The sequence below is a fragment of the Camellia sinensis genome, chromosome 1 (assembly GCF_055761805.1).
Source record: "Camellia sinensis isolate YWXY chromosome 1, ASM5576180v1, whole genome shotgun sequence".
NCBI classification, from domain to species: domain Eukaryota; kingdom Viridiplantae; phylum Streptophyta; class Magnoliopsida; order Ericales; family Theaceae; genus Camellia; species Camellia sinensis.
Genome location: NC_138961.1, coordinates 22745785 through 22772714, shown reverse-complemented (window position 1 = coordinate 22772714; position 26930 = coordinate 22745785). Strand labels below are relative to the sequence as shown.

Genomic DNA, 26930 nt, shown 5'->3' with positions numbered 1-26930 from the left:
TGTCACATCACTCTCTCTATTTTTCTGTACATCTTTTTGTAAAAAGTCAAAAAGTTATTAAAACAATATGTTCCCAAACGAGGCTTTAAATGTAATTACTAAATAAAATATCTTGTTTTTTGATACACAAAATATAAAAACATAATATTATTTTTTAAAGAGTATTAGCGGATCGGTTTAGGTCAGATAACCTCTCATCTACTATCCATTCAAATTTAAATAAATTTAAAAAAAAAAATACATCGACATTCATTTGTTTGGACCATTCAAATTTGATAAGTCAAATGAATGCTCATCCAGCCTTAATTTTTATTGTCTTAGTAATATTTCTCATCCCTACTTATTGCACAAATATTGCACATAGGTTAAGTTTGATTGCTGAATTATTTTTCACAAAATTAAATATGATTGGATTATATATAAGATTGTGAGGAATAAGTTATACCATGAGATTCGATGTGATGAAGGCTATGTTTGGCACAGGCTATTTGGATTAAAATAATCACAAAATATAAAATAGGCTAATAGCTGTTTTGAAAAGATGGTTAAAAGTTAACTTTTCGATTTTTTTTTAAAAAACGTATAAAAAATATAAAAGATGATGTGACTCAAAATGGCTAAAAGTTAGAATATGGATGGAGCAGTGGTCTAGGTGAAGCTCCTTTTCCGGTGAACCAGAGCTCTCTCTCTCCGGCGCGGAAGCTAGGTTTTCAGTGTTTTAATAATAATAATAATAATGATAATAATGCATTTTAATCCATTAATGAAATAAATTTTATATTAATTGATACTAATTAATAATTTTAATAGTAATTGATACTAATTAAGCCATTAATTAATAATAAATTAAATTAAAAAATATTAATAAATTGGTATATTTTGTAACAATTTTGTAATAATAAATTAAAAAAATATAAATTGGTATTTGTAACAATTTTTAATAAATTAAAAAAAATATCAATTAATATTCATGTATTTAGAAAACAAAATAAATATAATTTGAAAATTTTAATTGGTATTTCAGCATTTGTCAAAATGTTCTCATGATCAATCACACCATACATGCACCACTTCTAATTTGAAAAAATAAACTATAAAGTGAATAAAATAAAATAAAATAAAGAAAAAGAGAAAAAAAAGAATAAGAAATAAGAAATAAGAAATAAGGGGAAAAAAAGAAAAGAAATAAGGAAAAAAATTAATTGTTAATAACAATTAATTGATACTAATTAATTTATAATGGGAAAAAATTGTTACAATAATACTTCCATTACATTTTTATAAAATTTATCGATTTTTATATTAATTGATACTAATTAATAGTAATTATATTAACTTTTATTAATGAAATAATTTTTAAAAATTAAAATTGAAAAAAGAATGACAAAATTATCATTTTTATATCATATAAGGGCAAAAAGGACAATTATACAGTAAAAAACTATTTTATAACTTATCAACCAAATACTACTCTACTGCTTAAATTCGTAATCCCACAGCTGCAACAACTTATGTTAACAGTTATAAGTTATAATCTATAATCACATTCCTACAGTTCTACCAAACAGGGCCTATGAAACCAATAATAGATGAGATAAATGGTTAAATAGAAACAATAATATATTATGGGTTCGTTTGGGATGTGGGTTGTTTTTTGAATTTTTAATTTTTTTAGCCTTATGTTAAAAAGCTTCATTTGGGATAGACTTTTTTGAATTTTTTGACTTTTGTAAGAGAAAAAATAAAATAATTATAAATTAGATATGACATTTTGTCTTATAACTATTTTAATCAAAACACTTATCTCAAATGGGACCTATATTTAGTTATAATAAAATAAACAGATATAATTATTTTTAACCATCAGTTGAAGAAAAAAAATAATCTGAAAAGACCTCATTTTATAATATTACTCTACTTATGGCATTATTTAATTTTTTTTTATTTCTCTTTATTTAATAAAAAATATCATGAAAAACAAATGCCATATTGTACTATCTGATAAGATATACATATCCCTAACCGTCAATCACTTTTTCCATATCCGGCAATTGAACACCAAATTAAAAATCCGTAAATCCCACGCAAAGGTCTTTTTTAGTAACTACGCAGGGGTTTCGCATGTATTAGAAAATATATATATTTTTTTGTATATATATATTTATTTAAGTCAATATTTATCAACATTTATTAATATCTCTCTATTTTTTCATTCATTTTTTCTATTTTTTTATATATTTTTTTTATAAAAAATCAAAAAATACATTTATTTAAAATATTCCAAAGCACCTCTTAATTTATTAATTTTTTAATTTTTTTTAAATCATATTATTTTTTTATTTCTTACACATTAAAAAAAAGAAAAGAAAATTACAAAATTGACATTTAAACTACTTTTCAAAATAGGCCAAAATTACAATAGTGACCACATCACAACACACCGGCCTTATAAATATCGTTATTGAATTGTATTGTATTACTATTGTAGAATAAGGTAGAATACAGAATAGGAAAGAGAGAGAGAGAGAGAGAAAGAAATGGCGTTACCTCTCTATACCAATCAATTCTCGGACCTACATCTTCTGTCGGACTCTCTGGTTTCGGGTCTCTGCGACAGTCACGTCTCTCCAAGCTATCTTCTCGGAGCCTCCAATTCTCTCATGGCCAATCACTTCCCAAGAAGCTCGGTGTGTTTCTCACCATTCCATTACTTTACTTTCCCTCCTCTCTCTATGTTTTCCAACATGCCACTCTATTTTCCCGAGAAAATGGTAGGACAAGAAACCAAAGGCCCTGTTTGGCAGGTTATTTTTTTAATTTATTTATTTATTAAAATAATAATAAAGAAAAAATAAGTTAAAATAGTTAATAAAATAAAATATTATATTTAATATATAATCATTTTATTTTTTCTCTCACAACTATAAAATCAATTATAAAAAAAAATTATATTTCTAAACACAACTATTTTAATCAAATTAAAATAATTAAAAAGTCAAAAAAATCAACTAAAATAACCACCTTTTCAAATAGAGCCAAAATCCACAAACAATTTTGTTAGGAATACAAGAATTGTTAATCAAACACAATAAATATGATAGATAAAAGCTTACAAGGTTTGCTTCAGACTAATGTTAAAAATCTTAAAAATTTTACCGAACTTTTTAACAAATGTTTGTGAGACCCGTACAATATGAGTGTCCCATATTCATATAAAACATTTGGTAAAAACTTTTGATAGAATTTTTAAGATCTCTAATATTTTTGTTTGTTTCTTATAATTCTTAGCAACCAATAGTCGGTTTGGTTTCTTTGTATTTGCTATATATTCACAATGAATTTAGTTTAAAAAATTTGTTCACAATTTTGCCCGAAATATAAAACGTGCGGTTGAAATTGAATTATTACATACATAAAATGCATGAACATATTATATGTGTAATGTTAAGGATACTAAATTTTTTATCAAATAAATGACCAAATATCTCATATGGTGTAGAGTCTACCCCCACGTGAGACATCTAATTATTGGTTTGATAAAAAATTTGAGACTTATAATATTTTCCTATTAATATTTCTGACTAAAATTGCTAGTAATATTACGGATAAATTCAAAGTATTAAAGTCAAGTGCACAGTGCTTCTATTTTTGCTTCATTTTTCTCTTTATTTATTCATTTTAAAAAAAATAATCCTTTTATCTCTTTGTTTTTTTTTTTTAATTCAAATTTTATCTCTTGAATTGTGATACTCTTTATTTTCTTGAATGGAATGCCACTGAAGAAGGTCAATAATTGCACTTCACATAAGTTCTACACAAATGAACAGTAATATGCTCACTATTCCATGCTCACTTGTCCCATAAATTTTTTTTAGTGAAAGAGGTGGAGTTTATAATTTTATATTAAGTAATAAAAAATTAAAAAAAGAAAGATAGGATTTATGGGAAAATTATATAATAGTTACGAAGTATCACGTAGTTATATTCTTTCATTAATCATTATTTATTATGTCTCTTTATATTTTTTAATCATCACATACAAATAAATAATACTCCACTTTCTTTAAGGGTCATACTATCATGAACACAAGTGATCGTACTTTTAGACTATTAAATAAGGGATATGTTACAATGTATACCTTTAAAAATGTGTATATGGTATGTTTTTCATAATTTTTTTATAAAATTTTATAATTTAAATCCAAAGTGTCATAACTTTTTTACTATAAAAGTCATAACTTTTTTTAGTTGAAAATGCCATAACACAATTTCAAAGTGTCATAACAAAAATCACAAAAATATCATAACATTATCATTCTTAATTTCAAGATGCATATCATAAATTCACTATTTATAACTTTACTATAAAATGTTATAAAACACATCACAAACAATTATAACGTTCATCATAAAAAAATTATAATTTTTTTTTTATAATGTGCACTATTTAAAAAGGTGCACATTGTAAATTTCTCCATTAAATAATCACCTATAATTTATGATTGATGTGTGGCATGTGTGACTTGATCATTTTTTCAGGTCACGTTTGTTTGGTAGAGTAGGTTGCATGAGATTGTTAGTGAGAGAATTATTAGTAAAGAAATTACTAATGTGAGAATTGTTAGTGTGGGAATTAAGTAAAAATGTATTTGTTTTGATAATAGTGTGAAAGATCTATCTATATCTATACTATATATATAACTAAATGTAGTTGTGTTAGGAAAAATCTCCAAATATTCATTCTTAAATTCTCATAATTTTAAAGTTCTCTTTTTCTTATGTGTCAACCCTCTTTGATTGTCTTTCATGTTTTCAACCTTCTTTGATTGTCTTTCATGTTGTCTATTTTCCTCCATTTTCTATTTGTTTGGTTAATTAAAATGAAAATTAATTTCATGGTTTATGGATAAAGATTTGAATTTCAAAATTCCTCCATATAGATAAACATATAAAAATTGATAAATAATTTATGAAAATTAATTTCATGGTCTACAAATAAAGATAAAAATTAAATAATTAATTAAAAAAATTAATTTCATAACTTATAGATAATTTAAAATTTCTTCCCATAATTGAAATAATAAAAATTGATAAATAACTTATAAAAATTAATTTCATGACCTACAAATAAAGATAAATGTTAAAAAATTGATTTTAAAAAAAATAAAATTACTCCCTTTTTTTGCGCTTCATTTTGTACTTTAATTAATTTCATTATAGATAAACATATAAAAATTCATAAATAATTTATGAAAAATTATTTCATGACCTATAGGTAAAGATAAAAATTAAAAGAATTATTTAAAAAAATTGATTACCTGACTTATAGATAAATAAACATATAAAAATTGATAAATAATTCATAAAAATTAATTTCATGGTCTATAGATAAAGATAAAGATTAAATAATTGATTTATAAAAAATTAAAACAATAAAATTTAAATAAAGATATGATTTGTTAATCTGTATTTATCAAAAACATATCTATCTAAATCTTTATTTTGATTTACTTATATTTTTTTCTCATTCTATCGCATATTATCCTTTTTTATTTTGAATTTTTTATCTTATAAAATGTCCTTATCTATAACTTTTATCTCTTATTAAATTCTTAACCTTCTCTTCATAATTTTTATTATTTGTTATTATTTACTAAGTAATAAATATATAAAATAAAATAAAATAAATAGTTGTCACTAAATGAGAAGAATATTAATAATGAAATAATTAAGGCTACATGGGAAGAGGCAGTACAAAAATTTCACAAAATTAATTTTCGTCACTATATTTATCCAGGGTAATAATTTGATGTTCTTTCTCTTAGTTATTAAAAATAATTTGTATTGGATCACTGCTATGTGTCTTTTCTTTTTCTTTTTTTTATAAGACTGTCATTTGTTATAATATTTTTTCAATCACTTTTCTAAATTCTCTCTTTGAAATTTTTGTTTTTTTAAATAAAGTTTAGAACCAATTTCTTATTAAATTTGTTTTCTCGGTATTTATTTTATTGAAAAATCGAGATAGGTAAAACTTTAATAAAATATAAATTAATAAACATAATAAAAAAAATGGTAGGGAAGTGCTACATAGTTGTCGATATCTTTCTGTTATTATTTGTTGATTTGCTAGATTATATTATCAATTTAGACTCTATATGCTTTAATTCAATATCCATGACTTTAGTTGCATTCGATTATTTTTTCATTGACCAACATATATAATTTTTTTGTTGGTATATAATGATTAAAGCTATCATTTATTATATTTATTTAAGAACAATTCAAATAATTTGTAATTATTTTTTTAATAAATAAAATGGATTAAAACTATTTTCTTATATAATTTTTATAATCTTATGAAATTCTTAACTTGATTTAAGCTTTTTAAATGTTGTAAGAACTATGCAAGTATTATTCAAGTTATGGAGAAACTGATTATTGAGAAAGATTTATATGCATGTGTCATTGATGGAGGAAATCAATGATAGAGAGTTGCTAACATGATCAATCAATGATTTATTTGAGAAGTTCTTTTTATGAGTAGGACAACAAATTTAGATTAAATTTTTTTAAAAACTACTTGGAAATTATAATTAAAAATTAAGATTTATTCATAATTTGGTCCCACGATAATAATATAAACCACTGATTTACAAGTCTAAGTAAATTTATGACAATTTTTCTGAGTTTATAGAATTTCTTTCTTTTAATACATTGTTTTTGTTTTTTTGTTTTTTTAACAGGATCAATTAATGATTTATTTGAGAAGTTTTTTTTATGAGTAGGTTAACAAAATTAGAATAAATTTTTTTTAAAACTATTTAGAAATTATAATTAAAAATTAAGATTTATTCATAATTTGGTCCCACAATAATAATATAAACCACTGATTTAAAAGTTTAAGTAAATTTATGATAATTTTTCTAAATTTATAGCATTTCTTTCTTTTAATATTTTGTTTTTTGTTTTTTGTTTTTTGTTTTTTTGCATGTTACTATAGTTTGATACAAGTTATTTATGTTATCAAGTGATTGTGACACTATTATCCCAACAATCTTTATAATTAACAATTTTTTATGCATATCAAATTTTATTGTGAAATTTTGTGGATTATTTATGATTAACATCTACCAGGACAATCTAATATCATAACTTGCCGCTATTAAAACATAATTCAAAATTGGAATAATTTATTTATCACACAAAATGTATATAGTCTGTTTTTTCGTACATAGCACATATTACTGCTAGTAGTTAATGATGAGATTATTAAATTATTTTTATATAAAATAAATAAAAAAATCATTTCTATATTAAAAAAAGTAAAACAAATATTAAAATAAACCAGTACACTTGGTAAGAAAATAAAAATTTATATAAACTAAACTTAACCCGTTTATTATTTTTCTAATTTTATTCAAAATTCAATCAAATTAATTCTCTTACTGGGTATTGTTTGGGAAGTGGGTTTAGGACTAATATAGATACAAAAAAACAAAATAAATGTTTTAGTTCTAATAAAATAAAATACCACATCTAACTCATAATCATTATATTCTTTTTTTCATAAAAAAATAAAAAAAATCAAAAGTCTTCAAACTAAGACTTTTAATGTCAAATTAAAATAATTAAAAAATTCAAAAAAATTAACTTACTTTTCAAACAAAACTTAAAAAAATTATTAAATCCCTGCACTATAAATTTTCCTCTCAAATCATCACCAAGTACGTTTTAGATGAGATCCACCGCCATAATAATCCAATTCGACAAGCCGACACGATCTTGGTGTCTGTAACAATGCCCCACAACCAATAATGGCTCGTCACCTAAACAGCTTTACTTGCAGCATATCTGACCCATGTCACAGGATTATTTTAAAAAGTTGATTATAATCAATTTTTTAATAAAAATTATTTATAAATAATTTTTTTTATAAAAAAAAAAAAAAATTATAATTTGAGAAGTGAATTATAACTCACCACAAGGTACACTGGGCGAGTGTTTTGTCCACTTGAGCAAAATTTTTGAAATAGTCTTTCCTCTGTACGTTCATTTCTTTATGGAGGTTTTTGAGAAGTAATTATTTTTTAATTTTTTATTAACTATTAAATTATTTTAATTTTTGTGTTTAAAAAAGTGAGCTGAATTTTTTGATTAATTGTTATATTAAAAAATATGTTTAAAATTATATGAAAAATGAAATGACAAAATTACGCTTAATAATTGAATGATTGTACTTGTTTTCAAAAAAACATGTATGGTTAAGAAATTTAGAAAAGGAAAAAATAAATATATATGAAATTAGATAAAATATAAATATTTTTTATTCATGTTTCATATTTTTTTTTTATTTTTCTTTTTAAATTTTTTAATCAAATACAATGTTAGGACAAAATCGTCTTTTTGTGTACCTGAGCCAGCCCTGTTACGCTACACGTGAACCTGCTTGGATATGGGTTGCACTTGTCCTCACGTGGACCTGCTTGGAGATGTGTCGCACTTGTTTTTTTGCTTATGTTTTTTTTGTTTTTTTTTTTCTACTTTGAGGCTATTTTAGCCTACTTTCCAAACACCCCTTATGGTCCATTTTGGGAAGAAAAAAAAAAGAGTCATATTTTTTAGAATTTTTTGTCTTTAATATTTTTTTTTTAAATCATGTCAATTTTTTTTTTTTTGGGTCAGTCTTGTCGAAGCGAATTTAAAAAGTATATTTGTTTTGAATTTTTTTTTAAAAAATTACTAAAGACAAAAATAAATAAAAAAGATTACTTATTTTGGTTTATTTTTGTCTTTTCTAGATTTTTCTAAAAAAATTATTTTATCAAGCTAAATTTAGAAACTTAAAATTTTTTGAAAATTTTTAAAAAAAAGTTAACTAAAGATGAAAATAAATCCAAAAGGACAAAAAAAAAAAAAGCCAAAAAAAAAAACACTTTGCAAAACATTGTAGGCCCTAATTCGGACCTATACAAATTATTCGAATCATCTATCTCATAAGTTTCATAATAAAAATTATTCATACAAAAAATAAGTATCATCGAAAAATTATAAACACAAAAACAAAAATATTTTATTTTACAAAGTGGATGGCTCAAGTTCACAATTACATTTGTTGTTCATTTTATAAAATAAAATGCGATTTTTTTCTTAAATTTATAATTGTTTGATGAAACTCATTTTTTGTATAAATGACTTTTATTACTAAGCTTACGAAATAAATGGTTTAAATTATTGGTACAAATCCGAATTAGGGCTTACAAAAGAAGTATGGAAAGAAACTTATCCCCAAAATTTTCACCTTTTTTTTTTCCTTATTTGATAATAAAATAAATGAATATATTTTTCAAAGTGTTAAGTTGTTTGGGAATATGTTATTTTAATAATTTTTTTGACTTTTTATGAAAGAGTATTGCTATTGATGACACAAAATTAGATTCAATTTTCAAGTTCAATGATATGACAATCAATTATTAAGATATTAAAGGCAAAATTTTCTTTCATATATATTCTCTAATTATTAACAAATCATATTAAATATCATTAGCTCTAGAAAATGAGTCTAAAAAGTGAGTTTTTATATCATTTTTTTAAGAAAAAAATATGCAGAAAAATATAAAGGTGATGTGAAAAAAAAAAAAAAACAATAAACGTTGTTTTGGGTATGACTTAAAATTAACTTTTTTTACTTATTACGAAAAGACATGTAAAAAAATTAAAAAATAATATGATATAAATAAGCCAATAAATCAACTTTTTTAGATGTTAGCCAAAAGACCTATTTTAGTATGTACCCAAACAACCTTTTATTCTAATTTAAACCCTAAATCTATGATTATTAAGCCTATCTTGGCCACAAAAAAAAAAAAAAATCTATTGTTTTAGAATTTTTTTGTCTTTAATTTTTTTTTTTTTTGGCGAAATTATATGAGATTTTTTTACTTTTTCGGTCCATATTGTCGGGATGAATCTAAAAAGTATTTTTTTTTTGAAAAATTTAAAAAAAATCACTAAAGATGAAAAAAAAGGAAAAAAAAAAATGCCATTCATAAAACACCCTTTAATGTCCCAAACAACAGTATAGATTCAGACTCCAAATGTTTTACTAATATTTTTATCAAATGTCTCACATGTAAGATATTTGATAAAAATATTGATAAAATATTTAAGATTCCTAACATTTTCCAATAAAAAATGCCCCAATCAATTCTCTTTTTTAGAGTAAAAAAAAAATTATAAAAAAAAAACTAGGAAGATTTTAATAAAATATAAAACAATCTCCATATCTACAAACTGATTCATAGAGAGAGATTGAAGGTTTTTTTCTTAAGGGGGAATTACTCAGAAGTAAAAAAAATTACACAAATCTGGAGAGGTGCAATTCAGAGTTGCATCCGCACAGAATTTGAGTTGCATCTAATCACAAGATGAGTTGCATTATTTTATGTTTGTGTAATTTTTTTTCTTATGTCCCACACTATCAAGTGATTTTCCCTTTTCCTAATGGGTCTATAAAAGTGTGGCTTTTATTAGTATTATTTTTTGTGCATTGTTACATCTACTGAATTTGAACTCGTTTGAATTTGTGCATATTGGTTGTCTAAGCAGTTATCCGAGCAAATGCCGGTTGACAAGAGTGACAATCGCACTTGGTGAGAGTGATGTCGATCGTTTGAGCAATCGTTTAACTTATGTAGGGGTGTAATTCTGGACTGGTCGGGCCCATTTGTGCTCGGGCCGGGCCGGGCCCATGTCGGGCCTTGCGGGCTCCCATTAAAAAATCGGGTCTGGCCCGGCCACAGGCCAAAAAATTAGGCACATGCCCAAGCCCAAGCCTAAGCCCAGGGATATTTGGGCTTTGGGCAGGCCAACGAGCCGGGACCTAGACTCGGGCTTGGGCGGGCCTAAACAAATTTTTTTTTATTTTTTCCCACCAAAATTTTATTATTTTTCATTAAAAAAAACACTGGGCCTTGGGTGGGGCCGGGCTTTTGGGCGGGCCTTAAGCAAGCCAATGGGCCGGGCCAAGCGGGTCAGCCCCCGTAGATTGGGTCGGGCTTCAAAACGATGGCCCAGGCCCTGGCCCTGGCCCAAAGCCTCGGATTAGGCTTGGGCCCGGGCCTAAACAGGCTGAGCCCACCTCGAGCCGCGGGCGGGTTTCGGGCCGCGCCGTGGTCACGGACCAAAATTACACCCCTAGACTTATGTAATTTAGGCAATTCAAGTGAAATTAAATTTAATGGATGAATCAAATTTTTTTTTTAATATCTATAAAAATGTGGATTTTATTAGTACTATTTTTTTTAAAATTCTCCCCATCCACCATCTGGATCTTGTCTTCTAGCATTTTATAACTCATTTAGGTCAATTTGTAAAATTCGAACCTCCATTATGAGTAAATTTGGATACAAAAAATGAGATTGTTTTTTGAAAATATAATTGACCTTTCGTGATCTCATTTACCACTAAAATTAACTCTAATTTGACCCTACTTTATAATTGATCTTATAGTTTGAGAATATACTATTTTAATAATTTTTAATTTTTTACAAAAAAAAAATGTATAAAAAATAGAAAGATAATATGATTCAAAAAAATTAAAAAAAGGGTGTAAAAAAATCAATTTATTAGTTTTATGATTTATTTAGAGTCTTTATTTTTTGTACATATTATTATAATAAACAAAATAAATAAATAAATAATTTAAAATTGAGACTTTGCAAAACAACCATAAATAAATAGGTTGCCAAACAACCTTAAAATGGCAAGCAAGAGAAAATATTGACATATAGATGTTGTTTAGGAAGAGCGAAATAAGGAGTTATTTGAGATGTTTTAAATAAGTGTATTTTTTTACTTTTTATAAAAAGATGTGTAGAAAAGTAGAGAAGAGATATTGATTGATGTGACCCAAAAAAGATAAAAAGATAAAAAGTGTAGACTTATTTAGTCTACCCAAACTTGGCCTAAATATAATTTTTACAGAAGATATTAAAAAAAAAAAATCGCTTTTCCAAAAACATGGTTCTATTTTTTTGAAAACACTTTTCAGAAAACATAATCTTGGTTCCATTTTTTCAAAAATACTTTTTAGAAAATTTTACTTTCTTATTTTTTGTATTTTTTTGTTTTTACTGAAATTTTTTTTATATTTTAAGCAATTTTTTTTACTTTTTAGACAAATCTAACATAAATACACCTAAAAAGTAAAAAAAATATAAAAAAAATCTTTTAAAAATTCACTAAATACCAAAAATACAATAATTCAATACATTTTTATATTTTTATGTATTTATTAATTTTTTAAAATATTTTTTTCATAAATTTTTTACTTTTTAGATACATCTAAGTAATGCGTATCTAAAAAAGTAAAAAAAATGTTTACAATTTTAAAAATATTCACTAAAAACAAAAAAATATATGAAAATCAAAAAATTCAATTTTTTAAAAATTTAATCCAAAAAATTTAAACCAAACACATTGATTATAATCTAAAAAAATTCAAAAAATGGACTAATATGGTCCTTCCCAACTCAATCAAAATAAATTGCAGTAGACATGGAAGTTTCCAACAAAAATAAATAAAAATAGAAAAGGTTAAATTATAAATATAGCAGGATTATAATTTCATAATAAATTGTCTCCTTTATTAATTAATTATTAAGTCAATTAACAGTTTTTAATGATGTTAAAAATATGTTTCAATTAATAATTTAGGCAATTTTAATATTGTATAAGAGAGTAATTATAAATTTTATTTTTTTAGTTAATTCTGTTAAATAAAAAATTCTAATAAAAGAATATTTTTAATTTTTCAAATTACATAGAGCAATGTATATTTTAAACAAACTTCAGGTTGTATTTGTAATTTAACCAATAAAAAAAATGGTAATTTTTGTAAAATTACCAAAATTAGGGGTGGGCAGCGGATATACCGATCCGCCAAAACCGACCGAACCAAACCGATCCGCTGCATTTTGGACGGATGCGTGATGACGAGCGGACGGTTGCGGATTGATTTTCTCCAATCCGCCAATTTGGCGGACGGATGGCGGATTTGAGGTTCTTTTGGCCGCAATCGAACCGCTAAACCGCGAGTACCCTTAGTAATTTATAAGATTTTATGTTTTCAATTTGTTTAAATATTTTGTTTGTGTTTTCAATTGAAAAAGAGTTCAAATATTCTGTTGAAAAAAAGTTTTCAACTTGATATATTTTTTAAATTGAAAAAAGTAAACGTATTATTTATCTATATTTTTTAGTTTTTAAATCTAACTCTAAAAATAATAAATAGAAAATATGAAATATGCTAGTTGGTTTTAGTTTTCAAAACATATATAAATATAATAATACAGAGACATACAATCTCAATTATTGCTCTGTTCATGATTTTTGTGGTTTGAATTGTTTTTATATTTGAAGAACCACAGATTGTAATACTTTATGTGGATGAGGCATGCTGTGATTGTAATATGTGGATGAGACATGCAGTGATTGTGATATTCTAAAGTTTCAAACTTTCTTTCTTTGGATGGGGCATGCAATAATTGTAATACTTTTTTAAGTCATTGACTGTAATACTTTCTCTTTTTTTTTTTCTTTTTTTTTTTTGAGGAAGTGCACAAGTTGAACTATGTTAAAAATTTATAAAATTTCAAACCGCTAAACCGATTCGCATCCATCCACCAAACCGCCAATCCGCTCAATCCGCATCCGCCGGATTGGCGGACGGATGCGGATTGATTTTTTTCAATCCGCCAATCTGGCGGACGGATGGCGGATTGGAGGTTTCGTGGCCGCAACCGACCCGCGCCCACCCCTAACCAAAATAGGTTCTCTTCTCTTTCCCTCCCTAGAACCCTAACCGGCCGACAGCCCTTCCCCCTATCTGTCCACCACCGGCATCCCCTCCCGCCGCCGCCGACCCACCCTTATGGCCTCTTCAATGCCACCGTGAACGTCACCCCGACCAACCATCACCGCGGGTTAGTTACCAGCTTTCTATATATATATATATATATATTTTGGGGTTTTGAGATCTGAGATTTGATCCAAATCTCTGATTTGGGGTTTCTCTCTCTCTCTGAGATGGTGGTGGATCAAGTTTCGTGTTTGTTTGTTTGGGTTGTTAGCGTTTTGTTGGTGGACATGGGGGAGTAGAGGGAGGGATTGAGGCTGTTGGTGGTGGACATAGGGCTTTGGCTGGGGCTGTTGGTTAGGAGTCCATATTTGCTGAAGATCTGAACTTCACAGTGAAGTTAGATCCATTAGTAGATTAATTTGGACTTACATATTTAAATCATTCGTCTTATACAGTTTAACTAAAAAAATTATTCATGCAAAAAACTAAGTTGATCCTACACCGATCGTCTTATTATTAGAGCATCGCCATCAAAATAGTAAAAATTTTAGTTAAATTTTAACTAAAAATTTATTTTTCTATTTTAGCTAACCATATTTTCAAATACATTCTCCAACAAACTCTTTATTCTTTGTTTCATTTGTTGAGTCATCTTTCCTAGCTACATGTAGTGGTTTGATATTCAACTAAAGTACGTAATTGAGTTTGATAGAGTGTGTTTCTATATTTTTTGCTATAAAATAGCCAAGAGAAAGCTCTAATGAGCTTGTTTCTGTGCTCATTTTTTTTTCCCTTCGATTCTTCTTTCTTTTGAATTGAAAAAAAATGAGCTTGATAATGATACTCTATACTCTTATTACACGGTGTATATGTTAGGTTTGTAAGAAATATGCCGTTCATGTGTTATATTATGTGATTAGTTATATCTGCTCATATTGTCATATGAGATGGACGATTCAGATCATTGTGCCACAATTCACCAATTTCACCCATGAAATTGAGATCTTTAAAGTTTAACAATCTGAACTCGTTGGTAGGGAGGGGTTGTGGCTGTCGGTGGTGGTCGGCAATGCTGTGGTGGGTGATGGCAGTTCTAGGAGGATGGGCAAGCTTATTTGAGCATTGCCGGCGCCAAAAAGGTTGATGTGGTGGCCGGCAGCAAGTAAGGCCACTGGAGTTGCATAGAATAGATGAAAGGGGTTTTTTGGTCATTTCATCGAAATATCGCATGGTATTGCAATTAATTTTGACCATTTCATTTCTATTACAATTCTGAAAAACATTCCATTGATTTGAGATTCTCTTTTGTTCCTTCCATTTTTTTTTTTTTTTTGGTTGTAATTTTCTCTCTCTCTCTCTCTTTTTGTTTTTTTTCTTTCCCTACTATCCATCTAATATGACCATATTTATGTATTTATTTTTTAGATATGGTATCAAAAATTATAATTTGTGTACACCATAGTTGAACCAGTAGGATCAAATCTAGGTTTTGGTTTTAACATATGACTTTCTCTATATTGTATTGACAGAAATACAGGCAGTTGGGAATGCATTTGGAACATACTTTAGGGTTACAACATATGGAGAATCTCATGGGTGTGGGGTTGGTTGTGTGATTGATGGATGTCCTCCTCAGATTCCCCTCTCTGAAGCTGATATTCAACTTGATTTGAATAGAAGGTAATTGTGAAATTGTTTTTATCTCTACTTCATCTTATCAAATTTATAAATTTCCTCTTTGTTTGTCTATAGTATTTTTGTTGATTGCATTTTGAAACAAGTAGTTGGGAACATGATTGGAGAAATTATGTTAGAAGAACAATGTACATGATCCCTGCCAAAAATGGAAATTGTTGGGCTGGGTTCGAGGTGGGCCTACATTAGGAAAAAAAAATTGTGCCCAATTCAACCCCTCTTCAAAATTTCATTTCAAACCTGTCTAACAAATTTATGTATTACATTGAAAAATAAATATTAATAAATTTGAAATTTAGTTGACACAAACACTTGTATTTATTAATCACAACCTAGGTTTAAACATAATAGTTTGTTTTTTCCCTTCTTAAACATATATTTTTTATTGAAACAAAAATAAGCGGTCATGCCAGGCTATCATTAATAGCTACAAAATGACAAAAAAAAAAGAAGTTAGAATTTTAATATAATTCATACGCATCTCAAAATATTTTTATACAATTTTTAAATATCTTGATATACATTTCACACATTTACCCATATAAATGACAAAGCCTAGTATTTTCTAATATGTAATTACAACCAGGTTGGGCCGAATTGAGTTTTGATGACCATAATAAGGAGTTTTAAGTGTGTAGAAGATTTAAACATATACATATATATATTTGCATTTACTTTTATACATAATGTATAATTTTTTTAAGTTAATTAATATATGCCTTGAAGGTAAACGCTAACAAAATCTTTTAATAAATAAATAAAAATATCTAGGTCTTTGTAATAATCAAACCAAATCAAACCTTAAGTCCCATCAAATGAGGTCGGCTACATGAACCCTTCTTCTCCACGCGGTTCTATCAAAGACCATTTCGTTAGTCAAATTAAATAGATTCATATCTCTATTTACAACATTGGCTAACGTTAATCTAGGCCTACCCGATCCCTTGACACTTCCATCTACCATCACGGCATCGCATCTCTTTATTACTGTCCCTATTGGTCTCCGTTGAATATGACCAAACCATCTTAATCGATTCTCTCTCAACTTATCTTCTATCGGTGCTATTCCTATCTATTCCCGAATACATTCATTCCTAATTCTATCTTGTCTAGTTTTGGCACACATAGACCTTAGTAACTTCATCTCAACAACACTCATCTTATCTACATGTTAGTTCTTGGTTTCCCAACACTTCATCTCATATAACATCGCTGGTCTAATAGTCGTTCTATAGAATTTACCTTTTAGTCTAGTGGGTATTTGTTTATCGCACAGTATTCCAAACGCACTTCTCCACTTAAGCCATCCCGCCCTAATCCTATGGGCCACATCCGCATCAATTTCCCCTGCTGTTGTGATAATCGACCCTAAATAACAAAAATGATCAATCTTAAGCAGTTCTTGATTCTCAATCCTCACTTCTCCTCTGTTTTCATTGTTACTGTTACTAAATTTACACTCCATGTGCTCTGTCTTAGTTCTGCTTATCTAGAATCCTTTAAATTCAAGTATTTTTCTCTAAATCTCCAATTTTGTGTTAACTCCTTCTCTAGTTTCATCCACTAACACGATATCATTTACAAAAAGCATATACCATAGCACGTCATCCTGAATATTTCTCGTCAACTCATCCATAACTAACGCGAAAAGAGAATGACTTAAGATAGATCCTTGGTGTAACCCTACAATGATAGGAAATTCATTTGTCTTTACAACAGGCGATCTAATAGTGGTCATCATCCCTTCATACATGTCCCTAATCACATCAATGCAATCTTTTGTCACTCATTTCTTCTCCAACACCCACCATATTATATCCTAAGGCATTCTATCATATGTTTTCTCAAGGTCGATAAACACCATATGAATGTCTCTTCTCTTTTCTTTTCTCTATACTTTTCTATTACTCTCCTCAACAAATAGATCGTTTCCATTATTGACCTACTAAGCATAAACCCAAATTGATTCTCTGACACCTCTGTTATGTCTCACAATTAGCGTTCCATCATCCTCTTCCACACTTTCATTATATGACACATTAGATTGATTCCTCTATAGTTGTTGCAATTCTAAACATCTTCTTTATTTTTATAGATTAACACTAAAATATTCTTCTTCCACTCATCTGGCATGTTCCTAGTCAACAAAATTTTACTAAACAACCTAGTCAACCAAACAATCCCCTTTTTACCCAAACCCTTTGAAGTTTCTATAGGGATATCATCGGGTCCTAAAGCCTTAATTGATTTCATCTTCTTGAGTGCAATCTTCACTTCAAAGTTCATAATCCTGCGATAGAACCTATAGTCTTAGTTTATCGTATTACTGACTATTTCTTTCCTTATTGGCGTATCTTCATGTTCCTCATTTAATAGTTTCTCAATATCGTTCCTCCATCTCTCCTTAATCTCTTCATCCTTCACCAATACCTTAGAATCCTCACTCTTGATGTACTTAACTTGATTAAAATATCTTGTTTTTCTCTTCCCGTATCTTAGCAAGTTTGTATACTCTCTTCTCTCCCTCCTTACTATCTAGTTTAGTGTATAGGTCATCATAAGTTTTCAACTTATCCTCTCACTACTTTCTTGACCTCCTTACTAGCCAATATATAGCTCTTAAGGTTTTCCTTAGTTCTATCATTCTGTCACTTTTTAAAGCACTCTTTCTTTGCCTTAACTACCACTTGAACTTCTTCTCTCCACCACCTAATTTTCCTAGAGTTGGGTCCTGTTTCTTTCGACTCTCCAAGCACTTCCCTTGAGTTTCTCCTCATGCAGTTGGCTATTGAGTTCCATATAGTATTAGCATCATCTTCCAAGTCCCAAGCACCTTCCTTATCCATTCTATTCTTAAATATTTCTAGTTTATCCCTTTTTAGGTCCTACCATCTCGTCCTATGACGCCCACCATCTTTCCTAGCTTGGTATTGCCTTTTAAAACATAAATTTAGTACCAAAATCCTATGTTGAGAGGCCAGGCTCTCTCCAGGAATCACCTTACAATCACTGCATTTTAGGCGGTCCACTTTTCACACTAAAAAGTAATCTATTTGGCTCTTAACTGACCTACTCTTAAAGGTTATTAAATGCTCTCCCTTTTCTTATACATAGTATTGGCCACCACTAGGTTAAAAGCCAATGCAAAATCTAAAATACTCTCTCCAACCTTATTTCTATCACCAAAATCATATCTACCATGTACCTTTCATAGCCTAATTTATCTATACCTACATGGCCATTGAAATCTCTACCTATAACTAGGTTTTCTCCTACAGGCTAAGAAGCATGGACACGGACACATGACACGACACGGATACGACACGGACACGCCGACACGATAATTTTCAAAAAATGTAGGACACGACACGCGGGGGACACGCATGAAATATATAATTTTATATATTTATTATATGTTATATATATGAATATATCATTCAAAAATAATAAAAAAATGCAATATGACATTAATCCCTATAAATTTATATGATTTTTGTTTTATTATTGTATCTTAAGTTGTTTTGTTCAAACTTATAATTAGTTTCACATGTGTCTAATTGATAGACATGTGTGTTTAAGAGATGGACACGTGTGTCCTCCAAGTGTCCATAGAGTGTCCGGGTCTTTAAAAGATAGGACACGTTATAAAGAGTGTCGGACACGTGTCGGGAGAGTGTCCAAAGAGTGTCGGTGTCCGACACGGACACGACACGGATACGTTACCTTTTTAGAAGTGTCTGTGCTTCTTAGCCTACAGGTATCTCCGTAAGATCTCATCCATTTGCTCCAAAAATCCCCTCTTAATTTGATCATTTAATCCTACTTGAGGGGCGTAATAACTAGTTTAACAAACATAATTCTATCCCCTTTCCTAATGACCGCCACTACATTTTCCACAAGACCCTTGGCAACTATGATTCCTATCACATTCCTCCATCTATCATTACCACTATAATACAGTTTAAAGCCGGTATCCTCAATTTCTCTAGCTTTCTTGCCTGTCCACTTAGTTTCTTATACGCATGTTGTTCTAACTCTTCTCCTAATCATAACATCTACCAATTCCATCGTTTTACCAGTTACAGTTCCTATATTCCAAGTGACTATCCTAAATCTAAGTCTTAGACTAACTTCTTTACTCGCGCTCATTCAGAAAAACGCGAGAATTTTTGTTCATTTTTCACCGCACCTAGACGTCGATGCGACGCCCCTTGTAATCTAAAATCAAATCTCAATTCGTAAAATAAAATATATATATATATATAAAAAAAAAAGCTGACCGCATTGAGCAGCCACGGGTCCTTCCCGTGTGGTTACTTATCTCTCTTCAAATTCAAATGTTTGATTTAATTTGATTTTAAATTTAAGTAAAAATTTTGGTATGATATGAATTATATCAATTTTTTCAATAATTTTTTTTATAAAAAATAAATTCCTCTCTTATTTCAAAATTTTCATTCATTAAATTTGATGAAACATTGATTTAATAAACATGAAAGGATTGGAGATATTTTAGAGTAAATTTGATGAAAAAAAATAAAATAAAAAATTTAAGGATTAGAGATGGCCTCACAATTGAAGTTGTTGGACACAGGAGGCCAGGTCAGAGCAGAGTAACTACGCTTCGAAAAGAGACCGATGAATGCCAAATATATTCCGGCATTGCTGAAGGTTAGGTCATTTTCTGCTTTAATTACTAAGTGTTTTTCCCTCTCTTTTTTTCCCACCCGAAGATCTCTTGGAGTTTTTTTTATTTTTATGATCGGGCCTTGACTAATGTTGAGACCCATGCAAAGCACCCTCCCCACATGGATCGGGGTAAATCTCAAATAAAGCCCACCAGCGTGACCCAAATAGTTTATAGCACTTGGTGGGAGTTCCGAAACCTTAAAATTCCCCAACTAACCATCATCAGCGTGGTGTTTTATTAATTACAGGCATCACAACTGGATCTCCGATCATGGTAAAAGTACCCAACACAGATCAGTGAGGACATGTGAGTACACCCATATAATGCCCTCTTCTTCTTATATTCAATGGGCTGATGGGCTTTAGTTTGGAGTGTCTTCCAATCAGTTAGGCACCTCTTGGGTGGTCTGTGATGCCACATTTGATTTCAATTTGTACAAGATCAAACATGTAGAGTGCATTGCCACTGTGATTGAACTTAGTCCTTTATGGGTTACATCAACATAGCATTTGAAGTTTGTGAATTCTTTTCGGTTTGCTGCATTTCAAAAGCCTCTGTTTCCATTTCTTATCGAAGACTGGTTTTGAAATTACCATGAAATAAAGTTTTATAGGTCCGTTTGTTTTAGCGGAAAATAAATTATTTTTTTTAAAAGGGGTAAACGTGTAGGTCCTAATAAGTAGATTTATTGTCTAATAGGTCCTAAGGGAAATATTTGTCATAAAAAAACGTCACTAATTATAAGTTTTAGCTACAATTTATAAAAATTATGTCAAAAAAAAGTTACTAATTGTCAATTTTTAGCGATGTATGTAAAAAATTGTCACAAAAAAATTATTTTTAATGACAATTTTATCAAGATTTATTTTCAATAAGACTTGATGGGAATTAAGTCTGACTATTAGGACCTATTAGTAGTTTACCCTTTTTAAAAAGCATTTTCCAAGAAACTGTTTATTTCATGAAAGGTTTGTTTTACTATGTTTAGTTGTAGTCTTGAAACTAATGTGTTAATGTTTGTGTGAGTAGTGGTGGTGGTGGGGTGCTTGGGCTTTGCTAAGACTTTAGTTCGGAGTGGAAAATATTTCTTGTCCAAACATAAAAAACCGTTTTTTGATGACTTTTGTTTTCTATCTTACCACAGGCCAGCAATGTGAAAAATGTTTTCCTTCGAAGCAAAAAAAGCTTAGTTTATTTATCATTTTCTTGGGTAATGGTTCATTTATTTGTGGTGGTAATGATACCATATGAGTGGCTGAAATTATTCTTTTATATGGTGGATGAAATGGAAGCATTTGTCTTCCACCACATTCCAAATGAGCCCATGATGATAGATGAGATGGTAAAGTTTCTATTAGGGTGTATTTAAGTGGACCTAGTAGTAAGTTATCTTAATCTAGTGTTATAATTGATCATCACATTTTTGTCACTTGTAGTAAACAAATGCAATTGTTCTCATGATTTGTGTTATTGGATTTCCAGGATTATAGCGAAATGTCAATAAAATATAGGCCTTCTCATGCAGATGCCACTTATGACTTCAAGTATGGTGTGAGATCAGTTCAGGTAAATTCTTCCAGAGTCATAATTATAATAAGCTGAATGTAAAGGAATTGCAGTTCTATATTGATTCTGTGTTCTAATTTTTTGGCTGCATCATCATGGTGTTGTAGGGTGGTGGTAGATCTTCAGCTAGAGAAACTATTGGGAGAGTTGCTGCTGGAGCTGTTGCTAAGAAAATTCTTAAGCAATTTTCAGGAACTGTGGTGCGTTATTTGATTGTGTGATGGACAGTTAATTTCTTTACTTTTGTTTTCCAAATGCCATTCTGAGGGTGTATTATGTGCATATGCACAGATAAATGTTGTACCCAATGAACAAGGCTCGTGCTTTATGGTAGAGTCTGGGTGAGGTAGTAGGTAGGCAGTCTGGACGCTGTGCCATAGAGCTGGAGTGGATGAGTAAATATGTAAAAATATAGTATTGCATACAAGATACATCTATATATTTATGTATGTATGTAAAAGTAATGGTGCAAATCTATAATTCTATGTATAGAAATGATGTTTCTTTGGTTCTCCATTGATGCCCTTATGTTTTGTATGTCTCAGGTTCTTGCTTATGCTTCTCAAGTCCACGATGTTGTACTTCCAAAGGATCTTGTTGATCATGAGAGTCTGACTCTTGATCAGGTAATAATTTCTTCATTCTTTTTCTTCGCCTCCCTAGGATTGTGGTCCTAACCTCCAGGGCAATGCAACCAAAGCAGGTTGACTTCTAAAAAACTTTTGGAGTTTAACACTTCTATAAATCTAAGGCACTTTTTAGTTGTTTGATTCTAATCGGTTTTTTAAAAAAAAAAGATAGAGAAAAAGGAGACCGAATGCACGAGGCTTTTGTTTAAAGTGGGGCCTGAGAAGGGCGAGATGTATGTAAGTAATGTTACCCCTATTTCTGAAGATAGAAGTGTCTTGAATCATCTAGGTCATAAGTCATTGGATATGAGGAATGAGGCATAAGGGAATCATGGTGTGGTAGAGAGTCCCTTGGTTGGGTCAGGAAGGGGGAGGGGGGGAAGAGAGGTATGTGGGTATCGAGCCATTTTGCTATTGAGCGGAGCCACCTTGAATCAAGGGGGTATCAAGCCATGTTGAGCTGCCTCGGCTCAGCTGAGCGGTGCTCATGGCTCGGGATACCTATGCTATGGCTCGTCTTATGGTGCCATGGCTCAGACCAATGATGTCAAGCATGTTAACTGGCCAGACCACCATACTTAGCTGTTCATGTGAGCCCACTGAGGCTGAGCTCATAACCTCCTCAAGAGATGTCATGGGACATTGGCACCAACGTGGCTTGGAATTCTAAATTAATTCCATTTCTTTCTTCTCAATTTTGCCGATAACTTGTTCAATTTGTTCTTTTATTTTTATAGTTGTTATTTACTCGCCTTATTAACCTAATTGAAGTTTCTCTTGTAAATATTATCAGATAGAGAGTACTATTGTTCGGTGCCCGAATCATGAGTACGCAGAGAAGATGATTGCTGCCATTGATGATGTCCGAGTGAGAGGAGATTCTGTTGGTGGTATTGTCACATGCATTGTCAGAAATGTTCCAGGTGTAAGCTCTTGCCCATCAGAGTTTTTAATATTGGTCAATGTGTATCAGAACTTTAGACTTCTGATACAACGGCCGATACTGTCTAATATCGGCCAATATATGACTGTATTACTGATACCAATATGTGCATTATTTAAAACCATGCTCCACAACACAAAACCTGTGTGTATAATTTAAAACTTCAGCAGTTCCTTGCCATTCAACACTGCAAAACTCCCTGGAATTTTTCTTTGTTGTAAAAAATCTTGAAAATTTTGTTACTCTATGTCAGGGGCTTGGTTCACCGGTCTTTGATAAACTTGGAGCTGAGCTGGCTAAAGCTGCTATGTCCTTACCTGCGTCAATGGGCTTTGAGATTGGAAGCGGGTTTGCAGGTGTATATACACTTATATTGTGTAGATGATTCTTTTCTTTGATGGATTTTTTGTGGCGTCTATGTTTTGTTTCTCAATGAAAACATTCAGGTACATTTCTGACTGGGAGTGAGCATAATGATGAGTTCTTTATAGATGAACATGGCCGAATTAGAACCAGAACAAACCGCTCTGGTGGGATTCAGGTATTTTTTTAACCTTTATCATTTTTGTGCTAGATCGCCAATTGTCCCAAAAGCTTGAATTGTTAGAAAATGAGCCTGAAAATGTATATCAAGGTATCGAACACCATCCCATCATGTGCAACCCCATCTTGCACGTGGAGAGAAACAAATTGAGTGAACTGGGAGAAAATATAACAAGGAAATAAACACAGATTATGAACCTTGAACCTAGGATCTTCTACAGTCGGAGCTCTGATACCATATTAGTTCATCATCCATCTTAAAATCTTAAATGATTAGGAAACACCCTACGATGTATCAAGTTATCTAATGTTCTGCATGTATAGTAAGCCATTTAATATATTTTACTAGGAGATTGAGATTATCTGTTGTTTATGAGCAGGGTGGAATATCGAATGGAGAATTAATAGACATGAGAGTAGCTTTCAAACCAACGCCTACAATTAGAGTAAGCTTGCTCTCTCTCTCTGTGTTAAACATTTGGTGCTGAATAATCTGCTGCAGCGCTTCTCTGGCCCTGTTTGTTAGGGCTTATTTTCAACTTATTTTAGCTTTTAGCTTAATTTAAGTTATTTTGACGTGTTTGGTTCAACTTAACAATACAGCTTATAACTTTTTGTAAGCCAAAAATCAACTTATTCTTTGAGTGGGGGGAAGAGAAGCTTAATTTATAAGTCAAAAATCAGCTTATGTTCACAGTTATAAGGTATAAGCTGTTAAGCTATATGCTATAATCACTTTCCCACAGCTCTACCAAACGGGGCCTCTCTTGGATTCAAATTATGTTAAATTTCAGCAAAATAGAGAGCACTGCACATTTATGTGTACATTTTGATTTTTGTAGAGCTGTTTGTGTTTAGTTTCATGATTTATTGACACAAGTTGTTAATGCTATATTGTTGTTTTGATGCTTTTGCAGAGGAAACAGCATACAGTTACAAGAGATAAGCAAGAGACGGAGCTTATATTCCGAGGTCAACAAGATCCTTGTGTTGTACCACGAGGTTTGTCTTTGAAGGACATGTTTTCTCTTATTCTTCCCTTGCCATCCTCTTTAACTTTCCCTCGCTACTCCTTTCTGTATTACACTTCTTGCTAATTTGCAATAACTAACGACAAGGGTTAGATCATAGCAGCCTGGAGCTTTATATTCACTAATGCCAGGATGGCCAGCTATATATGGTTGCTATGATCAGTTATTGCAAGGATTATATCCAAACCAAACCAAACCAAAGCCTTGTGTCCAATTAGTTGGGTTCAGTTACATGAATAGTCATCGTATCATTCTTTAATGGCAATACAAGTGATTAGAATACTTTTTTCCAAATCTTAGTGGGGGGAAATTACCCCGTCCCAGTTGCCACCCTCCGCCTTTTGTCTATAATTATCTTCTCTTTTAAATGTATTTCTCATAATTATCTTTCTTTCAACACTACTTGGGGTACATAAGCACTGATCACATTGGTTATTGTTTTCCCCAACTCCAAGTTTAGTTAGAGCATTGTTATGTCTCATTTTCTCATAATTGTTACTACATTAGCTTTAAGGTGTTCATTTTTACGTTTATCTTTTTCTGGTTTATACTTGGTATTTCCTATTTCATTTGTTAAATCACCCACCCACTTAATTTTCTACAAGCACGCTATACTAATTTTCCTTCAACTCACTGTATCTAGTAATTCCAATTTCCATTATTTTACTAATAATATTTCTATATTCAAATGTTCTAATCTAAACCTAAAATTATGACCTAGCTTCTTTATGCGTACTCATCGTGAGAAGCAGGGGGATCCTTGCCTATTTTTCACTGACCCTTAACAAGAACTATATTATGATATTCATACAAACAGGAGCAGTTAGCTTGCACGTTCTGTTTAATCACAATAAGGGAAGAAGGAAAACACCCTCTAATAGTTTGTTGATGGATCATTTTGCTGCTTGTGATGGTGCAGCGGTGCCAGTGGTTGAAGCAATGGTGGCTCTGGTGCTTGTGGATCAACTGATGGCACATTATGCACAATGTCAAATGTTTCCAATTAATCCAGCATTACAGGAACCCTTGGAGTTTCCAAGACTACTTGAGCCTGCTGCCACTGCTCTTTAAAAGGTGCGGAGTGTCTGCCTCGTCTTCTCTGGTACCTTCTCCCCGACTTCTTTAGCTCACACCATTTTCCTAAATTCCCAAGATTCTATGTTTTAATCGAGTGATTCGTTTATAATTTCTGTATGAAACCCGCCATCGGAGGGTGTCATGTTCAAGCATTGTTTTCCCCTTGCTTTGTTGTACGCTGAAACTGCTCTAAATAATGAGAAATAAATTCGTAGGATGGTTATTTGGGCCTTCTCTTTGTCTAGAATGTTTATCTGATTTCATAACTTTATTACTGCATGCCGTACTAGTACTACAATCTTAGTAAGAAGTCAGTAATATTGTATGTATATATATGGCTTTCCTTATTTCAAATAATTATTAAATTAGTTTAGGTGTAAGATTGTAAGCAAACCCGAGTTGTTTATGAGCAGCTCAAATTCAGCTTGTTTAACACAAAGCTCATTCTCTAAATGACGAGCTCAAACCAAATTTTTAGGTTAATTTTTTGCATAGTTGATTGAGATTGAAAAAAACAAAAAACAAAACAAAATCAGAAAAACATTGTAGCACAGGTGGGTGGCCTTTCTTTTTACTTTTGATTCTCTTTCTCTTTTCCATTTTGTCATGCTTTTTGTTTGTTGAATAATCTATATATATATATAAAATAGTGTCATACTAATGACATTCTAGAGGGCTGTCGTTAAGGTAGAAAAATGTCAAAATAATTAGAATTTTAATACATTTTTATATATTCCCACACACTTGCTCAAATTTTTATACATTTATTTATTTTATTTTATATTCTAATATATTTTTTACACTTATATTATTAAGACTAATGACTACCCAATCAGCGGTGGTTAACCTTTCCCTATACAGTAAGTGCATGGAATAGAAGGGGAATCAAACACAA

At 30.2% G+C, this 26930-nt stretch overlaps 1 protein-coding gene across 14 annotated transcripts; it reads left to right on the top strand.

Annotated features, from left to right (window-relative positions):
- Positions 1–2481: 2481 nt before the first annotated feature.
- On the top strand, positions 2482–26267 carry LOC114285059 (chorismate synthase 1, chloroplastic). 14 transcript variants are annotated; one of them, XM_082923232.1, is made up of 14 exons: positions 13892–13985; positions 14899–15092; positions 15391–15541; positions 20151–20227; positions 20494–20552; positions 21729–21812; positions 21920–22012; positions 22358–22438; positions 23235–23366; positions 23638–23740; positions 23831–23925; positions 24308–24373; positions 24845–24929; positions 25878–26267. In XM_082923232.1, exons 6-14 carry the CDS (start codon positions 21741–21743, stop codon positions 26027–26029), a joined length of 879 nt encoding a protein of 292 aa, XP_082779358.1. In that variant the 5' UTR covers positions 13892–13985; positions 14899–15092; positions 15391–15541; positions 20151–20227; positions 20494–20552; positions 21729–21740; the 3' UTR covers positions 26030–26267. The 14 variants fall into 14 exon arrangements, with proteins under 14 accessions (XP_082779354.1, XP_082779318.1, XP_082779356.1 ...); XM_082923201.1 differs by having other exon boundaries at positions 25776–26267; XM_082923228.1 differs by lacking the exons at positions 13892–13985; positions 14899–15092 and adding an exon at positions 2482–2687.
- The last annotated feature ends 663 nt before the right edge of the window (positions 26268–26930 follow it).

Bases quoted from the DNA above. Each gene is read 5' to 3' on its own strand.
- LOC114285059 (XM_082923185.1), top strand. From the start codon at position 20,195: ATGAATGCCAAATATATTCCGGCATTGCTGAAG. The intron at 20,228-21,728 runs GTTAGGTCATTT...TTGGATTTCCAG, and splicing joins ATATTCCGGCATTGCTGAAG to GATTATAGCGAAATGTCAAT. The intron at 21,813-21,919 runs GTAAATTCTTCC...ATGGTGTTGTAG, and splicing joins ATGGTGTGAGATCAGTTCAG to GGTGGTGGTAGATCTTCAGC.